Genomic DNA, 24582 nt, shown 5'->3' with positions numbered 1-24582 from the left:
TGAAAAAAAAAAAAAAAAATTTGCCGGTTTTTCAAAGCTTCAAACGGATTCAGTGTTTTCTTTTTGTCATCTTAATTTAATTATTTAAGTTTAAAAAAAGTATTTAGTGGAGGCCTATTTAATTTTTTTTATTTATATTATTTTATTCTGTTTTTCTCTGTTTTCACTGTCAGAAATGCTGCAAGTGCGTGAAAATTTGATGTGAATCCAGGTTCTGTTGTTGATCTGTTCTGTTTGAACGTTAAAATAAACTCGTGAAACATTTTTTTTTTTGTATTTTTAACGGGTCACAGACACTCATCAATTTTATTTTAATTTAATTCAATATTACAATCTTATCAGTTAACGGTTAATACTCGGATAACGAGCGGCGGTTGTCAGTCGGGAAAATTAACCGAAATGAGTATGCCTAAAGGGAATGTAAACAGTTGAGAAAGATAACGCACGTGTATCATTATATTGGATCAATGCATTCGCTCTTAAAGTGACAGCGGCCTAATAAACCTGCCGTCATCTGTGTTTTTAATGTTAATCAAACAACAAAGGACGAAGACAAAATCACTCTTGACTGAATAACTTTTGTAACTTTAATAAGGATTAATCTCTGTTTAACTTATACAGTGAAGACTATGCAGTGTTATTTTACATTTGGTTACTTAATTTATTACATTATTACATTTCTGTGTCTGGAAAGTGAATTTTCACAGGTATCTAAAATCTATATTAATATAACATTCTTAGAACAGTGTCTTTGCTATTCAGTATATTTTGTTTCCCTCCAAAAAATGTATTACTAACTAAAACAACTAAATAATTCAATGAAGTTCACTGTAAATTTCAGAGTAAATGCAAATCAATAACACAACTATTAAACATGCAGGCTTACAAGCAATAAATTCAGTTATAAGTTAGGTTACAAATAAGTTATTAGTTAAGTATAATTATTAAATCATTGAATTATTGCAAAAATAAAATAAAATGATACTTTATGTAAAAAAAAAAACTTCTATAGCCATTAAACTCTCTGCAGGGAACTACACTGCACTACACTACACTGCATATGCGACCTTTTGAAATGCCATTGCGACCCTAATTTTTAATGGGTCGCAAATGTATCACCGTTTGATTATTTTTGTACCTACCTAATGTTTTAGGCAATATGCTATGATTTACTATGAGCATTTATTAAAACAGAAATGTGTATTTTAAGAATACGTTTTATAACGCGCTCTGAGCATTCAACACATCAAGTTGGCTTCGCGGATTCGCGCTTGTTTAACTGAGAGAACGAGCAGAGAGAGTGAAAGCCCCAGTCGCGCGCGCGCGCTCTCTCTCCCTCCCTCGCTCATAATAATGAATTGAGTTGACTGAATATCTTTGAGAATACACGATGGTAAAAGGTCGGGAGACCGAAGTTTTTTTTTTTCTGAACTACCACTGGTTGTGAATTGTGCTAAAATAACGTTGCCTCATCTTCTCTGAAAAGCTTTCCACACATTCAGATGGCATAAACCACTCTTTCAATAAACAAAACAAAAAATCTATCTGGTGATGAAATGTTTTCTGTGTTGAGACAAATCTTGTGCGATGTCCTAAACTGCCTGGATAATCACACAACGTGTGCCGTGGTCCGTTAATGACACGTCCGATTCGCGAACTGACTCCTTTGAACCGATTCACTTTAATGAATGGTTAAAATAACAACTGATCTGTCCAACACTGAACTCAAGAGTCATTCTAGAATGATTCATTCTTTCCAAGTAGAGCTATTCAAGTCATCTGGTGAAATTGTTTTTATATCGCAATATATATCGCAGAAAAATCAAATATCGCGATGTCATTTTTTTACCAATATCGTGCAGCCCTACTGTAAATTCTGTGGGCCTTCAATTGCAGGACTGTCCAAATTTGTAACTGCGTCAAAACAATTCAAACACGACCCTAATCATTGAAGCTTCACAATGACATATTATATTTATTTTACTTTTCCTTAAGAGTTCAGAAGTCTGCCCATCTGTGCCAACCATAGCATGGTGAAATCCAAAAGAAATTAATTTAGAACTTTATTGTGTAGGCTACTGTATTTTCTATTGCAGTAAATCTATCCCAACCATTTTTAAAGAAAACAAGAAGGCATGTGTTTTAAAAGATGGAGAGTAAAATAAAAAGCACATCTGTATGCAATACAGTTTCACTATTGGTCATTATTATCCAGAGCGGCTTACTATATAAATAATTTGTGCGACCAAATCATGTTTTGCGCTAGTAACCGAAAAAGTTAGTAGCGCAAGTGCCACCAGTGGAAAATGTTAGTGTAGTTCCCTGCTCTGCATGCTTTAAATGCAGATGAATTAAAATCTTTATTATTATTGATTTTAGGAATATGTACCTTACTTTATTACTGGTATTAATTCAATAAATAGTTAAAATAGTTTGTGTATGATTACTTTCTTAATAAATATTTCTGGGCTTATTGTGTACAAATAATCTATATTATTCTGAAATTGTGAAAAACTTTCTGCACCTCTGAAACATCTTTCCCGTTCAGCCGAACATCATTACGATCCAATCAGATCCCAGTGGATAACGCCTGAGCATGTTCCACTGTGAAATGTCACATTATAGAAATCAAATGCATTGTAAATACGGTTTCAAGTTGTCCAAGTCGCACTGAAGCGCACACACGCATTTTGTAAGTGTAATTTTATGCAGGTGTCCATAAAACAATCAAAAGAATGTATGTGTGTGTGTGTGTGTGTGTGTGTGTGTGTGTGTGTGTGTGTGTGTGTGTGTGTGTGTGTGTAAATAGCAGCTGGAGAAAATTGATTCTCCATTATCAAGTCTCACAGTGAGTGAACATGCAAACAGGCAGGACTATCTGCTCTTCAATTTCGGTTGCTCTCGGTTTCTGCCCCTCGTTCTCTCTCTCTCTCTCTCTCTGTGTGTGTGCTTCTGTCTCTCGCTCATGTTCCCTTCTCTGACATCAGGATATTCCATCAATATCTCCCGCTGCAGTTTGAATTAGGCTGTCAGTCAGGCAGACAGAAAGAGAATTGCACACCTCTTCTTGAACAAATGAAAATTTTTTGCCTTGGTTTAAAAAAAAAATTCTTTCAATAACAGCTCACACTTTACTTGAAGCCTCTAATGCATTATAGAGAAGAGAAATTCCTCATGCATTATATAGCGGTCAGCCAATATGATTAATTTGAAAACGGTTGGAAAGTCTCAAATGCAATGTGGCAAATATCATATGACCAAATGTGTATTTATGACTTGCAACATCAATAACATTTAAAAAAAAAAAATTATAAACGGGTTTAATAGCAAAAAAATAAATAAATTAAAAAAATTATAATTGCAAATGAGATACAAAATGTATAAAATGTTTGATTACATTTTTCACTCAAAACATTGAAAACAGAAAAGGTTTATACAGGTGAAACTCGGAAAATTAATATCGTGCAACAGTTCATGTATTTCAGTAATTCATATTAAAAGGTGAAACTAATATATTTAGTAAATACAACTATAACTATATGCATGATCATATTTTTCAGAAGGCCGACATTTCTGTATTTAAAATCCTTTTTTTTTTTTTATTGATTGCATGTAATATTCAAATTTTCTGAGATTTTGAATTTGGGGTTTTCATAAGCTGTACGCCATAATCATCAAAATTATAACTTTTTTCGAGTTTCACCTGTATTCTTTAGACAATTGACTTTTTTTTTTTTTATCAGTTGTTTGTTTTGTAGAAAAAAATTCCTATTCGTGGTTAGTTGTTATACATTTAATAAATAATATAATGCATTAAACCACAATCAACACCTTATATAATGTCCTTTTAATGCATTAAACTCTTTAACAATATGCCTGATAGCTTGGGTGTGTGGGTTTAGTAACATTTTTAACAGTTTTTCTAGTACATACACTTTTTTTTTTAAATTATATATATAAACATACAAACTAAAACGTGTGTATTGTGAAAAATGGCAGTAAATCATCTGCACCTTCAGTCACGTCACCATCAGCAGAGAAGGACGACCACACATTAGCACGAAGGTTACAACACCTGTCAGGATGCATCACACACACACACACACACACACGGATCCATTCTGCTGGGCACGTCTCTCTCTCTTGCGTTCATTTCATATTCTTTTGTACTGCGTCTCCTCCACTGTTATCAAACTCAGCTTGTCCTTCATATCTCTGCCTCAACTCTTCAGTCTCTCATTCTCTGTGTGCCTCGGCAGGATTGGTTTTTAAAGTAGTGATTCCTGCGCTGATGTTGAATCCACAGCGCCACGACAAAACAAATCATATTTTACTCAGGTTGTGAATGTGAGCTCGCGGTCTGAACTGAATGTAATTATGCGGGTGGTGATGGCGCAGTGGATAAGACACATGCCTTTGGTGTGAGAGACCCGGGTTCGAATCCACTGTGAGACACCAATGTGTCCCTGAGCAAGACACTTAACCCCTAGTTGCTCCAGAGGCGTGCGACCTCTGACATATATAGCAATTGTAAGTCGCTTTGGATAAAAGCGTCAGCTAAATGAATAAATGTAAATGTAAATGAGAAAAAGTTGGTTGCACGCAAAAAAAAAAAAAAAAACACACACAAACAAATTCACAAACAAGTGACTGATATATAAGCCGCTTCGGTTAGTGGATCGGCCTCAAACACTCAAGAGTTACCAGATCTGAACTGGTCTAATAGTAGAGCCTGGCGCTTGCAACGCCGAGGTCATGTGTTTGATTCCCAGGCAATGTATGAACTGAGTAAAAGCATTAAAACACTGAAAATTATTATTTTCTGCTGTCAAGATTTATAGATTTTGTATATAATATGAGAGGAAATTAATGCTTTTTTCTGAGGGATGCACGATATATCGGCCACCATATCGGTATCGGCCGATATATGTTAAGTTTTAACGTTATCGTTATCAGCCCGATAAGAAAATTTGGCCAAATAATATATTAAAGCCAATAAATACTGTATTATTTCCCTCAGCTGAGACACTTCAGATGCGCACTGTTCAACATGATGGTTTTGAATTGCTGAAAATATGATTGGAATCACTTGAAAAAAGGAAAATACAGTCAAGTGCAACATGTGCAAGTCTATCATATCGGCTACATAATTATCATGAGAACATTATTATTGTGTGTTTGGGACGTGGCTTTTAATGGTGAGCCTTTTGTTTTGTAATCAGACTCTCAAAAACATTCAAAAGTTAGATTTATCGGCCAATATTTTGGTTGTCGGCTTTGAAATATAAGGAATTATCGGTTTCATATCGGTGCATACTTTTTTCTATCAGTTGTTTGTTTTGTAATAAAAATAATATAATATTTGCCTATTTACGGCCATACATTTAAATAATATAATATGGAACTCAATCATCACCCAATTTATTGCATTATACTCTTTAACATCGTAAACATGCATATTTAATTATTGTAATGTCTACTAATAATGAAACTAATAGTTCCAGATGTTGATTGGCCAATGCAGCGTTCTATCCATATTCATTTAAATACACAATATCATAACAACTAATGATGCAGTAAAGACCAAATGTAATACATTTACTGGACATTTGATTTTAAAAATACATTTTATTTAGTGATCATGGCGATCATAATTTATCGAATGATGGGGATGAGCATTATAACGGGCCACGTTTAGGCCTAAATGTAAGATTTATAGATTTGAATTTCATATAAAATTTCAATGTGTTTGGATTGCACCGTTTTAACAAAAACAAACTAATACATTTAATGTGATGCATTTTTGTCAATCATACATAAATGAAACAAGTAAGAATTCTGCACTCAAAAAATCATGCCATAGTTTTTTTATTAACTATTTGCATCGATTTGATCTTATTATCTATTTTGATATTTTCAAAACGCAGTCTTTTAAATTGCTTAAAATCAGCATGAATCTGTTCGCTTTAATGTATTCAGTAAAAATATATGAAGATGGTTCAAATGAGTCTAGCTGTGGAACAAGCAATATTCAATTAGGTAAAATGAATGAGATTGAAATAAATTTGATTCATTGATGATGAAAATATAAACCTGGTTATTGTTCATTCAAAACAAGACAAATTCATTGTATTAAATTGTAGGGATGCACCGATATGAAAATTTTGGCCGATACCGATAACCGATAATTCTTTATATTTGAAACCCGATAACCGATATATATTGGCCGATAAATCTAAATCCAAATATTAATTTAGTTTTTGAGAGCCTGATTACAAAAACAAAACTCTCACCATTAAAAGCCACGTCCCAAACACACAATAATAATGCTCTCATTATAATTTTATGCAGCCGATATGACAGACTTGCATATGACTGTATTTTCCTTTTTCAAGTGATTCCAATCATATTTAAAGCAATTCAAAATCATCATGTTGAACAGTGCACATCTGAAGTGTCTCAGCTGAAGGAAATAATACATTATTTATCGGTTTTAATATATCGGACAAATTTTCTTATCAGGCCGATAACGATGACATTAAAAATGATCATATATCGTGCATCTCTAATTAAATGTATTAGTTTGTTTATGTTAAAACTAATTAGGTTATACGTTATGTTTATGTTAATCAAAATGCATGGAAATTTTACATGCAATTGACCGTTCGCAAAGACCCGCCCCCCTTAGTTACTGTCGCTATGTCCGACAAGCTACGCTGCTCTCACACACACACACACACCATGTTCTCACGCAGTGAAAAATACATCGCGAACTGACAACACGCTGACAGACAGGATAGACCAGGTTACTTTTCGGTTACTTTTGATATTAAACATATTAAACAAAGTCTCACCTTTCAAATTTGGTCATTTTTTTAAAAGAAATTTAAACAATAAATACCGTTTTGTGGCTCTTTAATGTGTCGTGACAGATCGCTGTAGAGCATCAGTTAAAGCTGCTCGTGATCCGATCATCTCTACCTTCTAGTTCATCATTCAAGCATGAATGAACATAAGAAGGAATGCTGTTTTAACCGCGGAAAGGCATCAGTACACTCCGTTTTTCAAGTTAAAATCCTCCCATGTTAATCTACTAACTCTCCTGACTGCTTTGTCGGACAAAATGGCGGCTGGCGAAGTATGATTGGTCAGCTTACCTGTCAATCAAGCTCCCTGCGAAGGGTCAATTCAAATATATAAATAATTATGGAAGCTTGTTTCCACCACTGAATAAAAATAAATAAATAAATAATTGCGACTTTTTATCTCACAATTGCGAAGTATGAAGTCAGAATTGTGAGAAATAAAGTCGTAATTGTGAGCTATAAAGTCGCAATTCTGAGAAATAAAGTCGCAATTGCGAGATATAAAGTCGCAATTATGAGAAATATAGTCGCAATTGCGAGAAAAAAGAAAAGACAGAATTGCGACTTTTATCTCACAATTCTGACTTTTTTTCTCACAATTGCGAGTTTACATCTTGCAATTCTGACATCTTTTCTCAGAATTGTGAGATATAAACTCGCAATTGCGCGTTATCAGGCCAATTCTAAGGGGGGGAAAAGACTAACTTTTTTCCCCTCAGAATAGTTTATATCTCACAATTCTGACTTTACAACACGCAATTGCGACTTTATATCAATCAATTCTGACATTATCACGCAATTCTGACTTTACAACACGCAATTGCGACTTTATATCGCGCAATTCTGACTTTACAACACGCAATTGTGACTTTATATCACGCAATTCTGACTTTATAACCTGCAATTGCGACTTTATATCAATAAATTCTGACTTTATATCTCGCAATTCTGACTTTATAACACGCAATTGCAGCTTTATATCACGCAATTCTGACTTTACATGCAATTGCGACTTTATATCACGCAATTCTGACTTAACATGCAATTGCGACTTTATATCACGCAATTCTGACTTTATAACCTGCAATTGCGACTTTATATCAATAAATTCTGACTTTATATCTCGCAATTCTGACTTTACAACACGCAATTGCGACTTTTTATCTTGCAATTCTGACTTTATAACACGCAATTGCGACTTTATTTCACGCAATTCTGACTTTACAACATGCAATTGCGACTTTATATCACGCAATTCTGACTTTATATCACGCAATTCTGACTTTATATCTCGCAATTCTGACTTTATAACACGCAATTGCGACTTTATATCACGCAATTCTGACTTTATATCTCGCAATTCCGACTTTTTATCACGCGATTCTGACTTTATAACATGCAATTGCGACTTTATATCACGCAATTCTGACTTTACAACACGCAATTCTGACTTTACAACACGCAATTGCGACTTTATATCACGCAATTCTGACTTTACAACACGCAATTGCGACTTTATATCACGCAATTCTGACTTTATATCTCGCAATTCTGAGAAAAAAAGTCAGAATTGTGAGATAAAAAGTCGCAATTTTTTATTTTTCATTCTGTGGCGGAAACAAGCTTCCATAACTAATAAATTCAGGCCTAAATATTTTTATTTTTAGTTATGACATACTTTTGAGAACATTAACAAGCCGATTCAGGAATGACACTGAACATTCATTTCCCAGTGTTAGATTGCAATGGTCTGTTCAACAACCTAGTGCTGAGATGAGAAACGCACTGTGGCTTTATAATACCCATCATGCACCATCACCTGATTTGCATAAATTCCTTCATTGAATTCGGACGCTAAGACAATGCAAACGGTGACAACAAACGACGCCATCACTGGATCCTCACAGAAGTGTGATAGAAGAAATAGCAGCAGTTCATCGGTGCACAGGATTACAGCGCTGCTTTATGACCTCTGATGAAACACGCTCAGACGCTGGAGATGCTCATAAATAACCACAATCACACAAAGACTGCATTATCACCTCATCCACCAGCCTCTCAACCCATCCAGAGAGCGAGAGAGAGAGAGGGGGGGGGGGGGGGGTTAGAGATTTGTCCTTTAAAGGCATGATTTTGCTCTCTCATCAGCACAGGTATTCTCTGAGGACATGACACTTTAGATAGGGTCAATGTCTCGCTCTCGCTCTGCTCCTCCACAATCTCTCTCGCTCTCTGCTGTGCTGCAACTGCCCGCATTTAAAATTCATTTCTGAGCAAAGCAGTGACAGTAGGAAGTTAGGACCTACACGCACACCACAAATATGCCTTGAATACACTACTGAGCTGGACTATAAACTGACATCAGCTCCACAGTGTTAAAAGTTTTGAGTAAAATGATCCCGGAGAGAAAGCCAGCTCACATCAGAAGTTAAAGCAAACATTATGACATCAGGTATCTAAAGGCCGCATTATCACATCATCGCTGGCCATTATGACATCATCGCTGGCCATTATGACATCATCACTGGCAGTTTCATTTTTAGTGCTGCTGAGTGTAAAAGCCCATTCACCAGTCCCTCCAGAAAAACGTGATTATGCGATCGCATGATTCAGTGCATAATCAGCCAAAGTCCGCATATTTATCCGAGGGCCGCATTTTTTCAAATATGCCGCACTTTCGCCGCATAAATTGCCGATTTCCGTGCAAAATACGCACGGTTTGCATGATTTCATAATCCTCGCATTTTCGTTGCAAAAAAGTCACATATATCTTAGCGGAAAGTTGAAAAATGTTGCGTTTGCGTCACACGAGAGCAGGCGTTTCCCCCTGTTGCCATGGGAACGTTATGAAGTGACGTAATTACGCGACGTGAACATCATCGAAAAACTGAAAAACAGGAGCACACTTTATTTTTTTATATTCATTTATTCATTTTTACTGAAGTTGTAGCATATTCCTTTTGTAAAGCTACAGAACTTGTTTGACTCATCAATGTTTTGTAAGTTTGATGTGTTTATTAACCCTCTGGGATCCTTCATTTCAGAGTCACACTCAGGACCTTCGGGTCCGAATGGGCCGGAAGGGTGGGATTAATATTTATTTAAAAAAATCATCTTTTTTTTTTTTTACTTGTTTTTTATAATATTTTTCTTTTCTTTTTTGGTGTTTTGAGATAATTTCAAAAATAAAAATTATTTATAATTAATATTAATGCAATAATTATGACCCATTTTTTCCCCATTGAATATAATATATATATATTTTTTTTTTTTTAAAGCTGTATTTCATTTTAGAGTCAAGCCTAGGCCTCATGAAAGCAATTTTTGAAATGAGATGGATGCCATCTGGTGGACAAACTGAGCATTTTAAAACTTCAAAACCCATATGTAATTTATTAGTGTGTATGTGTATAAAAGTGTGTTTTTGTGTGTGTGTGTGTGTGTGTGTGTGTGTGTGGATGTGTCTGTTTTGCACTCTTGATGTTTTATAGATTCACCCCTTCACTGTTGTGTGCTTTTTTTCTGGATCGTGGCTGATTTGTAGATTGTACGCACAAAATAACTCTGTATTTTCACATTTTTGCCAAATTCCCCATTCATTTCCTATGCGGGTCCATTTGGACCCAAAGGTCCTGAGTGTAACTATTTTTTTACAACCACTTAGACTATTCAAATCCTGTCCCCAATTTTTTTGGGTGTTCATATACCAAGTACCAACAAAGTCACCAAATTTCGGACCATTCCGATAAAGCTATGATTTAAAAAAAAAAAAAAAAATGTAAATGCTTCGGGTCCATTGGGGCCGAAGGACCCCAGAGGGTTAAGGTCTGAACTCTGAAATAAAACAAGATGAGAACTGAAATATTCCAGCACTTTCTGTGATGTATACGCTAGCTTATCATAGGAAGTCATAAGAAATGACTCGTTACAGTAGCCTAGTGAGAACAGGGTGTTGGGGAATCACTTTTTTTCTCTTCTTCATCAAGCCGCAATTTTTGCAAGTTCCCGCAATTTCATCGCATAAAATTGCATAAATATCCCACATCGCATTTTAAAAGAAAACGGGCCGCATAATCAAGGATTTTTGCCTGCAACAATCACAAAAAAAGGACTGATTCACACACCAACGATGATTGTCACATTTACATCTGTGTGCCCGTTAACAGTAAGCATCATCAATAAAGGTGTAAACTGAGTTTTAGTACATTTAAAACTTAATGTGGCTTAATGTACCGTCCCACATTTGTATCGTTCATCATCTGGAAAGAAAATCATTCACAACGAGATTCGAACCCATATTATGGAAGCTTGTTTCCGCCACATAATGAAAAATAAGAAAGGTATGCGACTTTTTATCTCACAATTCTGACGTTTTTTTTCTCACAGTTGCGAGTTTACATCTTCACATCAGTTCACATCAGAATTGCGTGATATAAAGTCGCAATTGTGAGAAAAAAGGTCAGAATTGTGAGATAAAAACTCGCAATTGCGAGAAATAAACTCGTAATTCTGACTTTTTTCTCAGAATTGCATGTTTATATCTCGCAATTCTGACTTTATAACACGCAATTGGGAGTTATAAAGTCATAATTGCAGTATAGAAAGTATAGCAGGGTAGGCGATTTGTTCCAGAAAGATATTTTGTTATGCTGGTTGAAAGTAAGTCTCTTCACATCCTGAAAGCAATCACTATATTGCTTTCAAAGTTAACCCTCTGGGGACAAAGGGTTTTTTGAGGCCCTTGGGATGTTTTGACATGCACTGACATTTGTGCTTTTTTCAGTTATTTATAAACATGTTAATGGCAAAGGTGTAAATTCACTCTATATAGGACAAATGGGGCTACCATAATCTTTGAGCAACATGTATTTACATGTTTGTATTTTTGAGAGAATATTATTTATGCATGGTTATTGAAAAACTTAAAAATAAAAGTTTCTGAAATAAAGCCACAAAACACATATTGATTATTTCTTCTCAAGACTTTTGAAACTTGTATCACATAGTCTAGAATATTTGCTCCAAAACTATGTGAGAATCATCCTGACTACTCATTCAGATAAGTCAATAAAGTCTTTTAGAATGTGTATGACATGTTTAGTGTGAGAAAGCTTTATGCGGGGAGGCGTGATCTCTCATTAATATGCATGGCATTTCACACCTGAGAAAGACAAAGACCCTCCCCATAATGGCCCTATTAGGTGCTATCAGGCCCTATCATTAGGAGGAGCCTTGCACAAAGAATGAGGAGATTTAAAAAAGAATGGCTTTTAGATTGTTTGGATTTATTTACAACACAACATAATCCAAAGATACACAACAAAGGACTGGTTTCTGGTTAAAATTGCTTTTTAATTATATATATATACATACACACACACACTGCTTAGAATAAGTGAAAACACCCATGCTAAAGTTGACTAAAAAGAGGAATAAAAAATCTTAATGCCTTAATTTAAAAAATGAGGAAAACTCCAACCTTTAGGGAAATGAATAATGTCCCTGAATTCTTTGTGAATGAATAATGTATCGCAAATAATTAAATGTTCTTCTTTAAAATACAGGGTGAATACTCTGGACACTTCTATCACACACCCTTCACCATATAGACATGGTTTTATTTCAGTTCAAAGTTAGAGTTGGAAACATCTTGAAAATAAAATAGTCTTTTTCCATAAATGTCTTAGTTTGATCATACATATTTCACAGTTGAGGATTCATTATTTTCATATAGCTTGCATTGGAACAAACATCTTAGTTGATTAGTTTATTGACAAAACATAAGCTTATTTGATGTCTTTATTTTGAAGCTTATTTTAAGCTTATTTGATGCTTATTTGATTTGAAAAACTTTATCCAAAACTAGTCAAAGAAATGTTATTTTATTTCGTCTGTAAGTGCGTATCTGCGTTCATTCACACACACACACACACACACACACACACACAGAAACATGATTCACAAAACAGTAGGCTATGCTATTTTTCCGTTTACAGACACTAACGTTATTCTATATCGCGATTAGAACAAAGCACAAAACATTTACACTTCTCAGCTGAATCTGTTGCTCCTCCTCGAAGTGAAACCAGCACTTGTTCTGTGGTAAATGTCCCAGGATTATTCCTCATAGCCGCGCAAGACGAATCTTAATCTTACTTAAAAATTTAGTGTGTTTACAGCATTTGCCAGGGGGCGTTTATCTATTTTGCAAATGGCCTCAACACATTATCTTATGAATAGCGCGCTCTGCGAGTGGGTGTGAACAAATTAACGATAATGAGCTGAGACAGGAGAAACTGTACTTCTCTTTAGTTTCAGACAGATTACATTGCAGGAGAATATTTGTTTTAAATGTGAATTGTTTTATTTAAAAGTAGAAATTTAAAGCGTTCTTTAGACGTATGTTTCATGTTTGTGTGATAAGTATTAGCGGAGTTTCCGTTCATTTTCCAGACATGTTTCAGAAAGATTTTTGCGGAGACAGAGTGAGCTGAAAGCGCACCCTGTTTATTTTATTTATTTAAAAAAAAAAACAAGGTTTTGATGTTAATGTGAGTGTACACAAAAAAAGAAGACCCTCTATAGTTTATAATCATGTATTGATTTTATTTATATGACCATAAATGACGGAGTATTTTAAGTCTATGTTGCTGCTATGTGAAAAAAAAAACAGCAAAACGCGCGGGCGCGTTCTTGGTCCCCAGAGGGTTAACTCACTATATAGCATCTCCGACAATTGCCTACCCTACCTTAAATGATGACAAAAAAAAAATCATTTTTGGATGAACTATCCCTTTAAGTCAAACGTGCCCTTAATTTTAACTGTATAAAAGTAAGTAGTATATAAAAATATCAGACATAAAGCTAAAATAGCCTACAAAGTATAGCGGAACTTGCCAAATTAAGTGCAGATAGTTTTGAGAAGAAAAAAAAAAAAAGGAAGAAAAATAGCATCAAGAAATTTGATGCAAGCTTTTCCACATCAACTTCACGTATGACGTAAACATGCGTAATAAGGAAAAACGCTTACCTGTATGACGCATGCGCAGACGCGGTGACGCTCTGGAGATAAGAGCAACGGTCCGACGAGCCTTTTAAACTAATATCCTAAACGTTTGAGACCTCGACAGGTCTGTTCCCGTGGGCAAGAGCCGTCAGTCTGCTGAGGGAAACAACGGTTGATCCTCTGGGAAGGATTATAAAGAGAAGTTGTACCTTACTTAGCATATCTCTGTGTTTACATCACATTTGTGTCTTTACTGATAACCGGTAAAACACATAAGATAAACCTCTCGGCTGATGTTAAAGATGATCTTTAAATATATATCTTGCCAATATACAAAGAAATAAATATATATGAATGTTTTTAAATATAACTGACCTGTTATCCACTTCTGAACGCTGCTGATAAGCCCCGCCCCTCACATCCTGTGGGCCGCAGTAATTGGATAACAACAGCATGAGTATTCAATTATGATTGGTTCAGTTCTACATAACTCAAACCGCATCTTAAACTTGATTGGCTAGAATGTCAGCGCTCTTTTTTTAAAATGTATATAAAATGTTCTTGCATTGTTAGCCACTTCTTTTCTGTAGTAGGCCTCTCTAAAACAATAGTATGAAAAGGCAGAGCTTTATACAAATAAAAAAACGGATTTTACTATTAAATCAGTATTGAAGATAAACAAATTCTCATCTTTAACTGATTTCCTTCATGGTTCCTTCACAGAACATACTTGATAGATTTGATGTTTGCTTATTTATTTATAGTTTAATTTTATATTATAATTCAATATAACTTTTGTAAGATGATCAATGTGAGGTTATATACAATAGTCCTTTCTTAGTGTAGTCGGAGTGTCAGTATGAGTCTGACTTTGGTCCAACAGACCAAGAATAAACAGATGGTTTTGTTTTCTACTGAGAGGACCAATGGGGAACGGCCTAGTTTGGCTTGGGCAGTTCCTTAGTCATTTTAACAGTTTATTATCATCACAGCTTCTGTGAAGAAACTGTCCCGTTCCCTGCAGCGTACTGCCGTATATAATGCATTTCCCTGGTATTTAGGGTAATTTAATTTAACTACGGCTTTTGAACGAATCTGCCATTCGTATTGATGAACCCAGGTCAGAGTAGCTTGTGGTGCGTTTCAATAGATTAGTCTAAAGTGAGAGAATGACGTGTTTATAATGAGATCTTTTTCTATTTTTCTCATAAGAGTTTCATGAGCTTATAATGAGTGTTCGCTCACTTGTTCAAGTAGTGTAAAGTCATTTCGAAAGGAATGTAATATTACTATCTCGTGAAGTAAGACCAGAGATTGTTTCCAAGTCTAAAATAACAAAGAAAAAATGTGCAAAATGAAATCACACACATGTGTCATTTACATTTGACTTATTTGTGCACTGAATTTTTATTTTTATCCACTCAGTAAATTTAGCAAATAACTGCAAGTAACATGACACTTTAAAGTAGAAAGACTGAAATGGTATTTTCTTGTAAAATATACTCCAATAAACTTCAATAAATCATTTTTACAGTGTACAATATGCATCTTTAAACAGGGAAAAACTGTGTGCATGTATTTTTTTTAGAGAACGCTCTCAATAAATGTGCATTGGTGCAATCAATCTCTGTACCTTTGAATTGACAATTGTGTGTCAACAAATGGAAACAGCAGATTATAGATGAGATATTCAAATAATAAATCAGATGGAGGCATTTAAGATTCACATGATAAAATGGAACGGTATCAAATCCATTTATTTACTCTACCGGTCACAGGCTTATACATGATTGAAATCTCAATCTAAATGTACTGTGTTGTGATTTTAGTTGTTAAATTCTCCGTGTGTGTGTCTCAGGTCTCTGTCTGGGCGTATAGTGGGAGGAGTTTGGTGGTTCTTCACTCTTATCATCATCTCGTCCTACACGGCGAACCTGGCCGCCTTCCTCACGGTGGAGCGAATGGTGTCGCCGATCGAGAGCGCAGAAGATCTCGCCAAACAGACTGAGATCGCCTACGGGACTCTGGATTCTGGCTCCACCAAAGAGTTCTTTAGGGTGAGAGATCAATATTAATGCTTATTTAGACTTAGATCAATATTTAGATTGATGATTCATTCTAGGGCAGGGTGGTATGACGATATATATATATATATACTGCCATTCAAAAGTTTGGGATCAGTAATATTTTTCATATTTGTTCTCTAATGCTCACCAAGGCTGCATTTATTTGATTAAAAAAATATATATTATTACAATTTAAAGAAGCTATTTTCTATTTATAGTCAAGTGTAATTTATTTCTGTGATCAAAGCATCATTACTCCAGTCTTCAGTGTCACATGATCCTTCAGAAATCACTCTAATATGATGATTTGATGCTCAATAAACATTTATTGTTATTAACAATGTTGAAAACAGTTCCAGGATATTTATATATATATATATATATATATATATATTAAATAGATCAAAAGTGGCAGTAAATATATTTATAATGTTACAAAACATTACATTTCAAATAAATGCTGTTCTTTTGAACTTTCTATTCATCAAATAATCCTGAAAAATTAAATGTATCAGTTTCCACAGAAATATTAACTGTTTTCAACATTGATAATAATCAAAAAAATATCTTCAGGATAAAATCATCATATTAGAATGATTTCTGAAGGATCATGTGACACTGAAGACTGGAGTAATGATGCTTTGATCACAGGAATAAATTACATTTTAACATATATTCACATAGAAAACAGTTATTTTTAATCGTAATAATTTTTCACAATATTACTGTATTTTTTTATTATTCAAATAAATGCAGCTTTGGTGAGCATAAAAGACTTCTTTCAAATACACTTAAAATTCTACTGACCCCAAACTTTTGTTTATATATTTACATATCTATAGGCCATATCGTCTAATCACCAGATGAGGCTGGATGCTGTGTTTAGTTTGAGGGATCCAGTCTGACGTGCACATTAATGTTCAGTCATCACAATACTAGATCAGATATTGAATCAAGAGTATTAGCCTGCACTCAAGATCTACATAGAGAAACTGTCGGAGGAGCTAAAAAAGCGATTTACTCAGTGTAACGGATCCGCTGGAGGCAAGCTTATGGAGAACCCAAGTGCAGTTTATTACAAACAAGATCAAACATGAAACAAAAATGGCATGAAAACTCACAATGAAGACATGAACGTGGTCTACAGGAAACAATACTTAGCAAAGACACATGGCAAACATGAGGGCTTAAATACACAGACTAATGACAAGACAAGGGACACCTGTGAACAATGACCAGACAATATACCAATGACCAGACACATGGCAGGATCACATGACAAACGGAATCACATGACAAGACACAGAACCATGACAAGACACAGAACCATGACAATGACAAAACCAAAACGTGACACTCAGAGAGCCAAGGGAAAGCGATAGAGGGAGAAAGACAGATAGATGGAGAGCGAGAGAGAGAGAGAGAGTTAAATGAATGTTGTGTTCATTGATGAACTGAGCAGCGCTGCATGCGTCTCACTCAGTCTCTGTTTCCCTGTTGTCAAGCACAGATGGTGTGATGCTACACATCTACATGGGAAACTACATTCATTTTCTCACGCCATTCGCTTTCCACCAATCTGTCTCACTCTCTCCACCAGGTTTCTCATTCTCTCTGCGACAACTTGCACTGACCCGTCTCACCTTCTTTCTGTCGAGCTGTCTCACTCTCTCTCTGACACCTCATTCTCATTCTCTTGACCAACCCGTCTCTCTCTCTTTCCGCCATTTCTTCTCATTCTTTCCACTAATCTAGTCAAAGTCAAGTCAAATTCATTTGTATAGCGCTATTCACAATACTCATTGCTTCAAAGCAGCTTTACAGAATCAGGATGTTAAAGGGTTAGCTCATCGGAAAATGAAAATGATCCCATAATTTACTCACCCTCAAGCCATCCTTGGTGTATATGATAGGGACGCACTGAAATGAAAATCCTTGGATGAAACCGAATATTGTGAAACGCTCAGCCGAAGGCAGAATACCCCCAAAAAAATTTGTGCTTTTTCCCCCCATTTATTTAGCCAATATTTCACTATTTGCATAAATTTAATAGCCAAAATGTTCTTTTTGCTATTTTGTATGGTTTTTCAAAGAACAAATACATTACAGAACTACAATTTAAAAACATTTATTTAACATTTTTTAACATTTCAGCAAATATTATACCAACAACACACAATATAACTTAAAATAAATAAACTAAAGATATTTTCATCTCCGTACGCGAGTCTATTTTTACAGAGAACTGTGGGAGGAGCTTGGGTTTGTTGCCCCGCCCTGTTAGTTTGAACCCCGAGAGGCATCGACTCTCACCTAATCTTACGCTACACCTACATCATGCGTCGGGTCAGAGGTCACTCGTCATGCGTCGGGTCAGAGGTCACTCGTCATGGGTCAGGTCAGAGGTCACTCGTCATGCGTCGGGTCAGAGGTCACTTGTCATGCATCGGGTCAGAGGTCACTCGTCAGAGGTCTGGTCAGAGGTCACTCGTCATGCGTCGGGTCAGAGGTCAGGTCAGAGGTCACTCGTCATGCGTCGGGTCAGAGGTCACCTGTCATGTGTCGGGTCAGAGGTCACTCATCAGAGGTTGGATCAGAGGTCACTCATCATGCGTCGGGTCAGAGGTCACTCATCATGTGTCGGGTCAGAGGTCACTCGTCATGCGTCAGGTCAGAGGTCACCTGTCATGCGTCGGGTCAGAGGTCACTCGTCATGCGTCAGGTCAGAGGTCACTCGTCATGCGTTGGGTCAGAGGTCACTTGTCATGCATCGGGTCAGAGGTCACTCGTCAGAGGTCTGGTCAGAGGTCACTCGTCATGCGTCAGGTCAGAGGTCAGGTCAGAGGTCACTCATCATGCGTCGGATCAGAGGTCACTCGTCATGCGTCGGGTCAGAGGTCACTCATCATGCGTCGGGTCAGAGGTCACTCGTCATGTGTCGGGTCAGAGGTCAGGTCAGAGGTCACTCGTCATGCTTCGGGTCAGAGGTCACCTGTCATGTGTCGGGTCAGAGGTCACTTGTCAGAGGTTGGGTCAGAGGTCACTCGTCATGCGTCAGGTCAGAGGTCACTCATCATGCATCGGGTCAGAGGTCACTTGTCATGCGTCGGGTCAGAGGTCACCTGTCATGCGTCGGGTCAGAGGTCACTTGTCAGAGGTCGGGTCCGAGGTCACTTGTCATGCGTCGGGTCAGAGGTCACTCGTCATGCGTTGGGTCAGAGGTCACTCGTCATGTGTCAGGTCCGAGGTCATGCGTCGGGTCAGAGGTCACTCGTCATGCGTCGGGTCCGAGGTCATGCGTCAGGTCAGAGGTCACTCGTCATGCGTCGGGTCCGAGGTCATGCGTCGGGTCAGAGGTCACTCGTCATGTGTCAAGTCCGAGGTCATGCGTCGGGTCAGAGGTCACTCGTCATGCGTCGGGTCCGAGGTCATGCGTTGGGTTAGAGGTCACTCGTCATGTGTCGGGTCCGAGGTCATGTGTTGGGTCAGAGGTCAATCATCATGTGTCAGGTCCGAGGTCATGTGTCGGGTCAGAGGTCACTCGTCATGTGTCAGGTCCGAGGTCATGCGTCGGGTCAGAGGTCACTCGTCATGCATCGGGTCCGAGGTCATGCGTCGGGTCAGAGGTCACTCGTCATGCGTCGGGTCCGAGGTCATGCGTCGGGTCAGAGGTCACTCGTCATGTGTCAGGTCCGAGGTCATGCGTCCGGTCAGAGGTCACTCGTCATGTGTCAGGTCCGAGGTCATGCGTCATGCGTTGGGTCAGATGTCACTCGTCATGCGTCAGGTCCGAGGTCATGCGTCGGGTCCGAGGTCATGCGTCATGCGTTGGGTCAGAGGTCACTCGTCATGCGTCAGGTCCGAGGTCATGCGTCGGGTCCGAGGTCATGCGTCATGCGTTGGGTCAGAGGTCACTCGTCATGCGTCAGGTCCGAGGTCATGCGTCAGGTCCGAGGTCATGCGTCATGCGTTGGGTCAGAGGTCACTCGTCATGCGTCAGGTCCGAGGTCATGCGTCGGGTCAGAGGTCACTCGTCATGCGTCGGGTCCGAGGTCACTCGTCATGCGTCAGGTCCGAGGTCATGCGTCGGGTCCGAGGTCATGCGTCATGCGTTGGGTCCGAGGTCACTCGTCATGCGTCGGGTCCGAGGTCATGCGTCATGCGTCGGGTCAGAGGTCACTCGTCATGCGTCGGGTCCGAGGTCACTCGTCATGCGTCAGGTCCGAGGTCATGCGTCGGGTCCGAGGTCATGCGTCATGCGTTGGGTCAGAGGTCACTCGTCATGCGTCAGGTCCGAGGTCATGCGTCATGCGTTGGGTCAGAGGTCACTCGTCATGCGTCAGGTCCGAGGTCATGCGTCGGGTCAGAGGTCACTCGTCATGCGTCGGGTCCGAGGTCACTCGTCATGTGTCAGGTCCGAGGTCATGCGTCAGGTCCGAGGTCATGCGTCGGGTCAGAGGTCACTCGTCATGCGTCAGGTCCGAGGTCATGCGTCGGGTCAGAGGTCACTCGTCATGTGTCAGGTCCGAGGTCATGTGTCAGGTCCGAGGTCATGCGTCGGGACAGAGGTCACTCTTTGGCCGGAACCCGACTCGTGTACGGCCGTTAGCAGAAGCCAGTGATTATAGTTTATAAAGTTATAAATATGTTTATTTACACAAGCGATTGGCACAAATCATGGGGTAATTTTCATTTTTGGGTGAACTAACCCTTTAATGTTTATAATATCTCAATATCTTCGTGTCTTATAATCGCATTTAGCAAATTACAGCTGGACGGTAATATAGATTACATTTTGTGACGATATAAACAAACAAGCATTTGAGATTTGCTACTGTATATGGTACATATTGCCCTTCGTGATTGTACTGTATGAAGTGGTATAGAATATATATCCAACTTTATACATAGTGCTGTGTGACATTTTGCAACAATACAAGGAATCACGCAGTTGTGATTTGCTATATAGCTAAATATCGCTCTATGTGATTATATTGTATGAATGCTAATGAAGTGGGATATAATATATATATACATTTATATATATATATATATAGAGAGAGAGAGAGCTGTGTGATTAATAGAGTTAATATTTATATTACAATATAAAGTGATCTGTCTCACTCTCTGGACTCCCATCACAGTAACAGTGTCGTCTCTGATCCACCGGCGAGAAGCATTTGATCAGTAACCGTGGGAATAAGTAAATGTCAGGCGTCCCGTTGTGTTCTGAGTTTGTTTGTCATTTGTTGTCGGGTGTTTGTGTCTGAGTCGAGGGTGTTGTTTATTTGTCGGCGTGTGATGTTTTATTCTGGAGTGTTACGGCACAACAGCGCGTCGCTCCAGGCCGGACGTGACAAACATTATAATGGGCCGGCTGTCCGTCTCGGTCCGCCGCTCTCCTCTCACACACTGGAGCGTCTGACTGAGCTTCTGTATGAAAGAGGCACAAATGATCGAGTACGAGACACACTGGGACACCAGCACGTCAAATACCATATCTCACAGGACTAACACACTTTCAGCCGTATTACACACATCCGTCTTATTTACAAGCACAGTAGTGCACACTTTAGAGCTCACTACAGTATCACACATATAAAATCACATATATCAATATGAATCCTGGGAAATAAAATGTATCACAATTTTCAACAATGTGCATCAGATCATCATATTAGAGTGATTTCTGAAGGATCATGTGACACTGAAGACTGGAGTAATGATGCTGAACATGCAGCTTTGATCACAGGAATAAATTACACTCACATAGAAAACAGATATTTTAAATTGTAATAATTTTTCACAATATTACAGTTTTTTTCTCTATTTTTAATCAAATAAGTGCATGCAGCTTTGGTGAGCGGAGACTTTTACCGACTTTTAGTGTATATTTGACCACTCTGCTACTTTTTACATAATCAAATTATTTCCGAATAAAATCACATGCACATTTATTAACATGCACATATTGAGCAAGAATATATACAGTCAGTCGATCATGTGCAAGAAATAAAAACCCCATAAGGATGATAAAATATGATTTATTTTGTGGGAGTGTATTATCAGAAAAAGTTTTTTTTAAAGTGAACTAATCCTTTAAGTTTATTAAGTGACGAGAATACTTTGTGTATAATTATACATTTAAGTAATATTAAGTTACTACATAGGGTTAGGGTTGAGGGTTAGTTGCATGTTAGTTGCATGATTAGGGTTTGGTTGAGGGTTAGTTGCATGTAATTATGCATAATTTACTGTATAGTACATGTAACAATGACACTGTAAAATAAAGTGTTACCAACGAGTTAAATATTCTTTAAGATAATTGCCATTTGACTAGTTGTGCCAAAGAACAATCTTTATCTAGTTTTCTATACCTTTTTTTTTATTTTTTTTTATGTCAAGTCACCTTCATTTATAAAGCGCTTTTATATAGACTGTTTCAAAAGCAGCTTTACAGTGATAATAGCACATTACAGTAACAGATTGTTTAGCTCTAGAATAAAGTTATTGTCCAGGTAAAGTAAGTTTCATGATTTTGAAGAACAGATTGTGTGACTGATTTGATGTCTTTCGCCCTCTAGAGGCCAAAGATTGCATTGTACGATTTTTTTTTTGTTGAGTTACTACGACTTGTAGTGCCAAAGGACAATTATCTTTATATGTATCTCTTTGATGATCTTTACAACATAAGTGAATCAATAAAAAACGTACTTTACCTGGACAATAACTTTATCCTAGAGCTGCTGTAAAGTCTAATCTGTTACGGTAATGTCCTACTATCACTGTAAAGCAGCTTTGAAACTATCTATATAGTTAAAAGCGCTATATAAATGAAGGTGACTGACTTTATCTAGTTTTCTACCTGTGTTTCTAGCTAAATACATGTTTGTGTGTGTGACTGATTTGATGTGTTCCGCCCTCTAGAGGTCAAAGATTGCGGTGTACGAAAAAATGTGGAGCTACATGAAGTCTGCGGAGCCCACGGTGTTCACCAAGACCACGGCCGAGGGAGTGGCGCGCGTGCGCAAGTCCAAGGGCAAGTACGCCTTCCTGCTGGAGTCCACGATGAACGAGTACACAGAGCAGAGGAAGCCCTGCGACACCATGAAGGTCGGAGGCAATCTGGACTCCAAGGGATACGGGGTCGCGACTCCCAAAGGATCGCAGCTAAGGTGGGTGGAGTCCTATAACAACCCACCAATCACAGAGCTGTTATAGTATTCCACCTACCCTGCTGTGTTTCTCTCTCTCTCTCTCTCTCTCTCTCTCTCTCTCTCTCTCTCTCTCTCTCTCTCTCTCTCTCTCTCTCTCTCTCTCTCTCTCTCTCTCTCTCTCTCTCTCTCTCTCTCTCTCAGTTTCTCTCAGTTGTCACACTCAGGACTCTCTGTGACACAGTGATGTTTTGTGGTCACATATACAGATGCTGTCTTTAATCTAATCGAAGTGGGGATCAACATCAGGGACTTAAAAAATACTGAAACTATATATGTAATGTATATATATTAGTCAAACCAAAAATGATTCAGACACCAGATATCATTTTTAATGTTTGTTTTCTAGTGTGTGCAGGACACTATAGTTCGTTTATGTAAGTGAGGAGAGCAAAATAAAGTAAACTGTGACATATTATACCCAATAATTCTTCATACAGTGACTACCAGTAATATCTATAAACATTTGGGACTAAAAATTATTCCGACATCATGTTTTCTGAAGTGTTTTTACTTTAATTGCTAATGCTCTTTTTACACACAGACTGAACAACATGAAGCATTGCTTGGTGATTGGTTGAGCTAAACTGTTATTATCTAATTGTGTAGTTAAATTTAACAGCTGACAGATATTATGGAAGACGTGGGTAATATATGGTTTATCCACTTTGCGACACGAACTATATCTGTAGCTATTTGAGCTACAGAACTTAAAGATCTCCCTCTTTTCGGTTTCTTTCTTGCTGCATTAAGGGGTTAGTTTACCCAAAAAGAAAATTGTGAGTAATTACTCACTCTCATGTTGTTCACGCATCTCACACACGACCAGCGTCGGCCAATAGTGAGCCTACGTGTGACGTACAACAGAAGCGCTGCGCTGTTACACTACGTGAACTATCTCGAGGCCCACAGAGAAGAACATGAAGAGTTGAATAAAGTCGTTATTTTTGTTTTGTTTTTTTGCGCACAAAGTATTCTCGTCACTTAATAAACTTAAAGGATTAGTTCACTTTTAAAAAAACTTTTGCTGATAATTTACTCACCCCCCGTGTCATTCAAGATGTCCATGTCTGTCTTTCTTCAGTCGAAAAGAAATGAAGGTTTTTGATGAAAACATTCCAGGATTTTTCTCCGTATAATGGACTTCAATGGGGTCCAAACGGTTCAAGGTCTAAATGACAGTTTCAGTGCAGCTTCAACGGGCTTTAAACGATACCAGACGATGAATAATGGTCTTATCTAGCGAAACGATCGATCGTTTAAAAAATAAATAAAAAAGTTTAAGTTTTAAGGCCAATTTATACTTCTGCGTCGAGTGTACGCCGTAGTGTACGGCGTACGCTACGCACGTAGGCGACGCCGTCATGAGCATTTATACTTCTGCGTTTAGGTCTGCGTTGCTCTGCAGTACAGCGCCGAAACGCTAGTTG

At 37.8% G+C, this 24582-nt stretch overlaps 1 protein-coding gene across 5 annotated transcripts in view; it reads left to right on the top strand.

Annotated features, from left to right (window-relative positions):
• The window catches only part of gria4a (glutamate receptor, ionotropic, AMPA 4a), a 136777-nt gene that overhangs the window by 90402 nt on the left and 21793 nt on the right, over positions 1 to 24582 (top strand). For all 5 annotated transcript variants that reach the window (XR_008808294.1, XM_056264136.1, XM_056264135.1 and 2 more), the window contains exons 12-13: positions 15731 to 15929; positions 22866 to 23113. Coding sequence is in view for 4 of the 5 variants with exons in the window: in XM_056264136.1 (XP_056120111.1) it covers positions 15731 to 15929; positions 22866 to 23113 (447 nt within the window). In the remaining variant the exon portion in view is untranslated. The remainder of the gene's footprint in view (positions 1 to 15730; positions 15930 to 22865; positions 23114 to 24582) is intronic.

This window comes from Rhinichthys klamathensis, unplaced genomic scaffold (genome assembly GCF_029890125.1).
Source record: "Rhinichthys klamathensis goyatoka isolate OS25496 unplaced genomic scaffold, OSU_Roscu_1.1 h1tg000216l_1, whole genome shotgun sequence".
Classification (NCBI taxonomy): Eukaryota; Metazoa; Chordata; class Actinopteri; order Cypriniformes; family Leuciscidae; genus Rhinichthys; species Rhinichthys klamathensis.
Note: the sequence above shows the minus strand (reverse complement) of the source record. Positions and strands in the feature narration are given on the sequence as shown.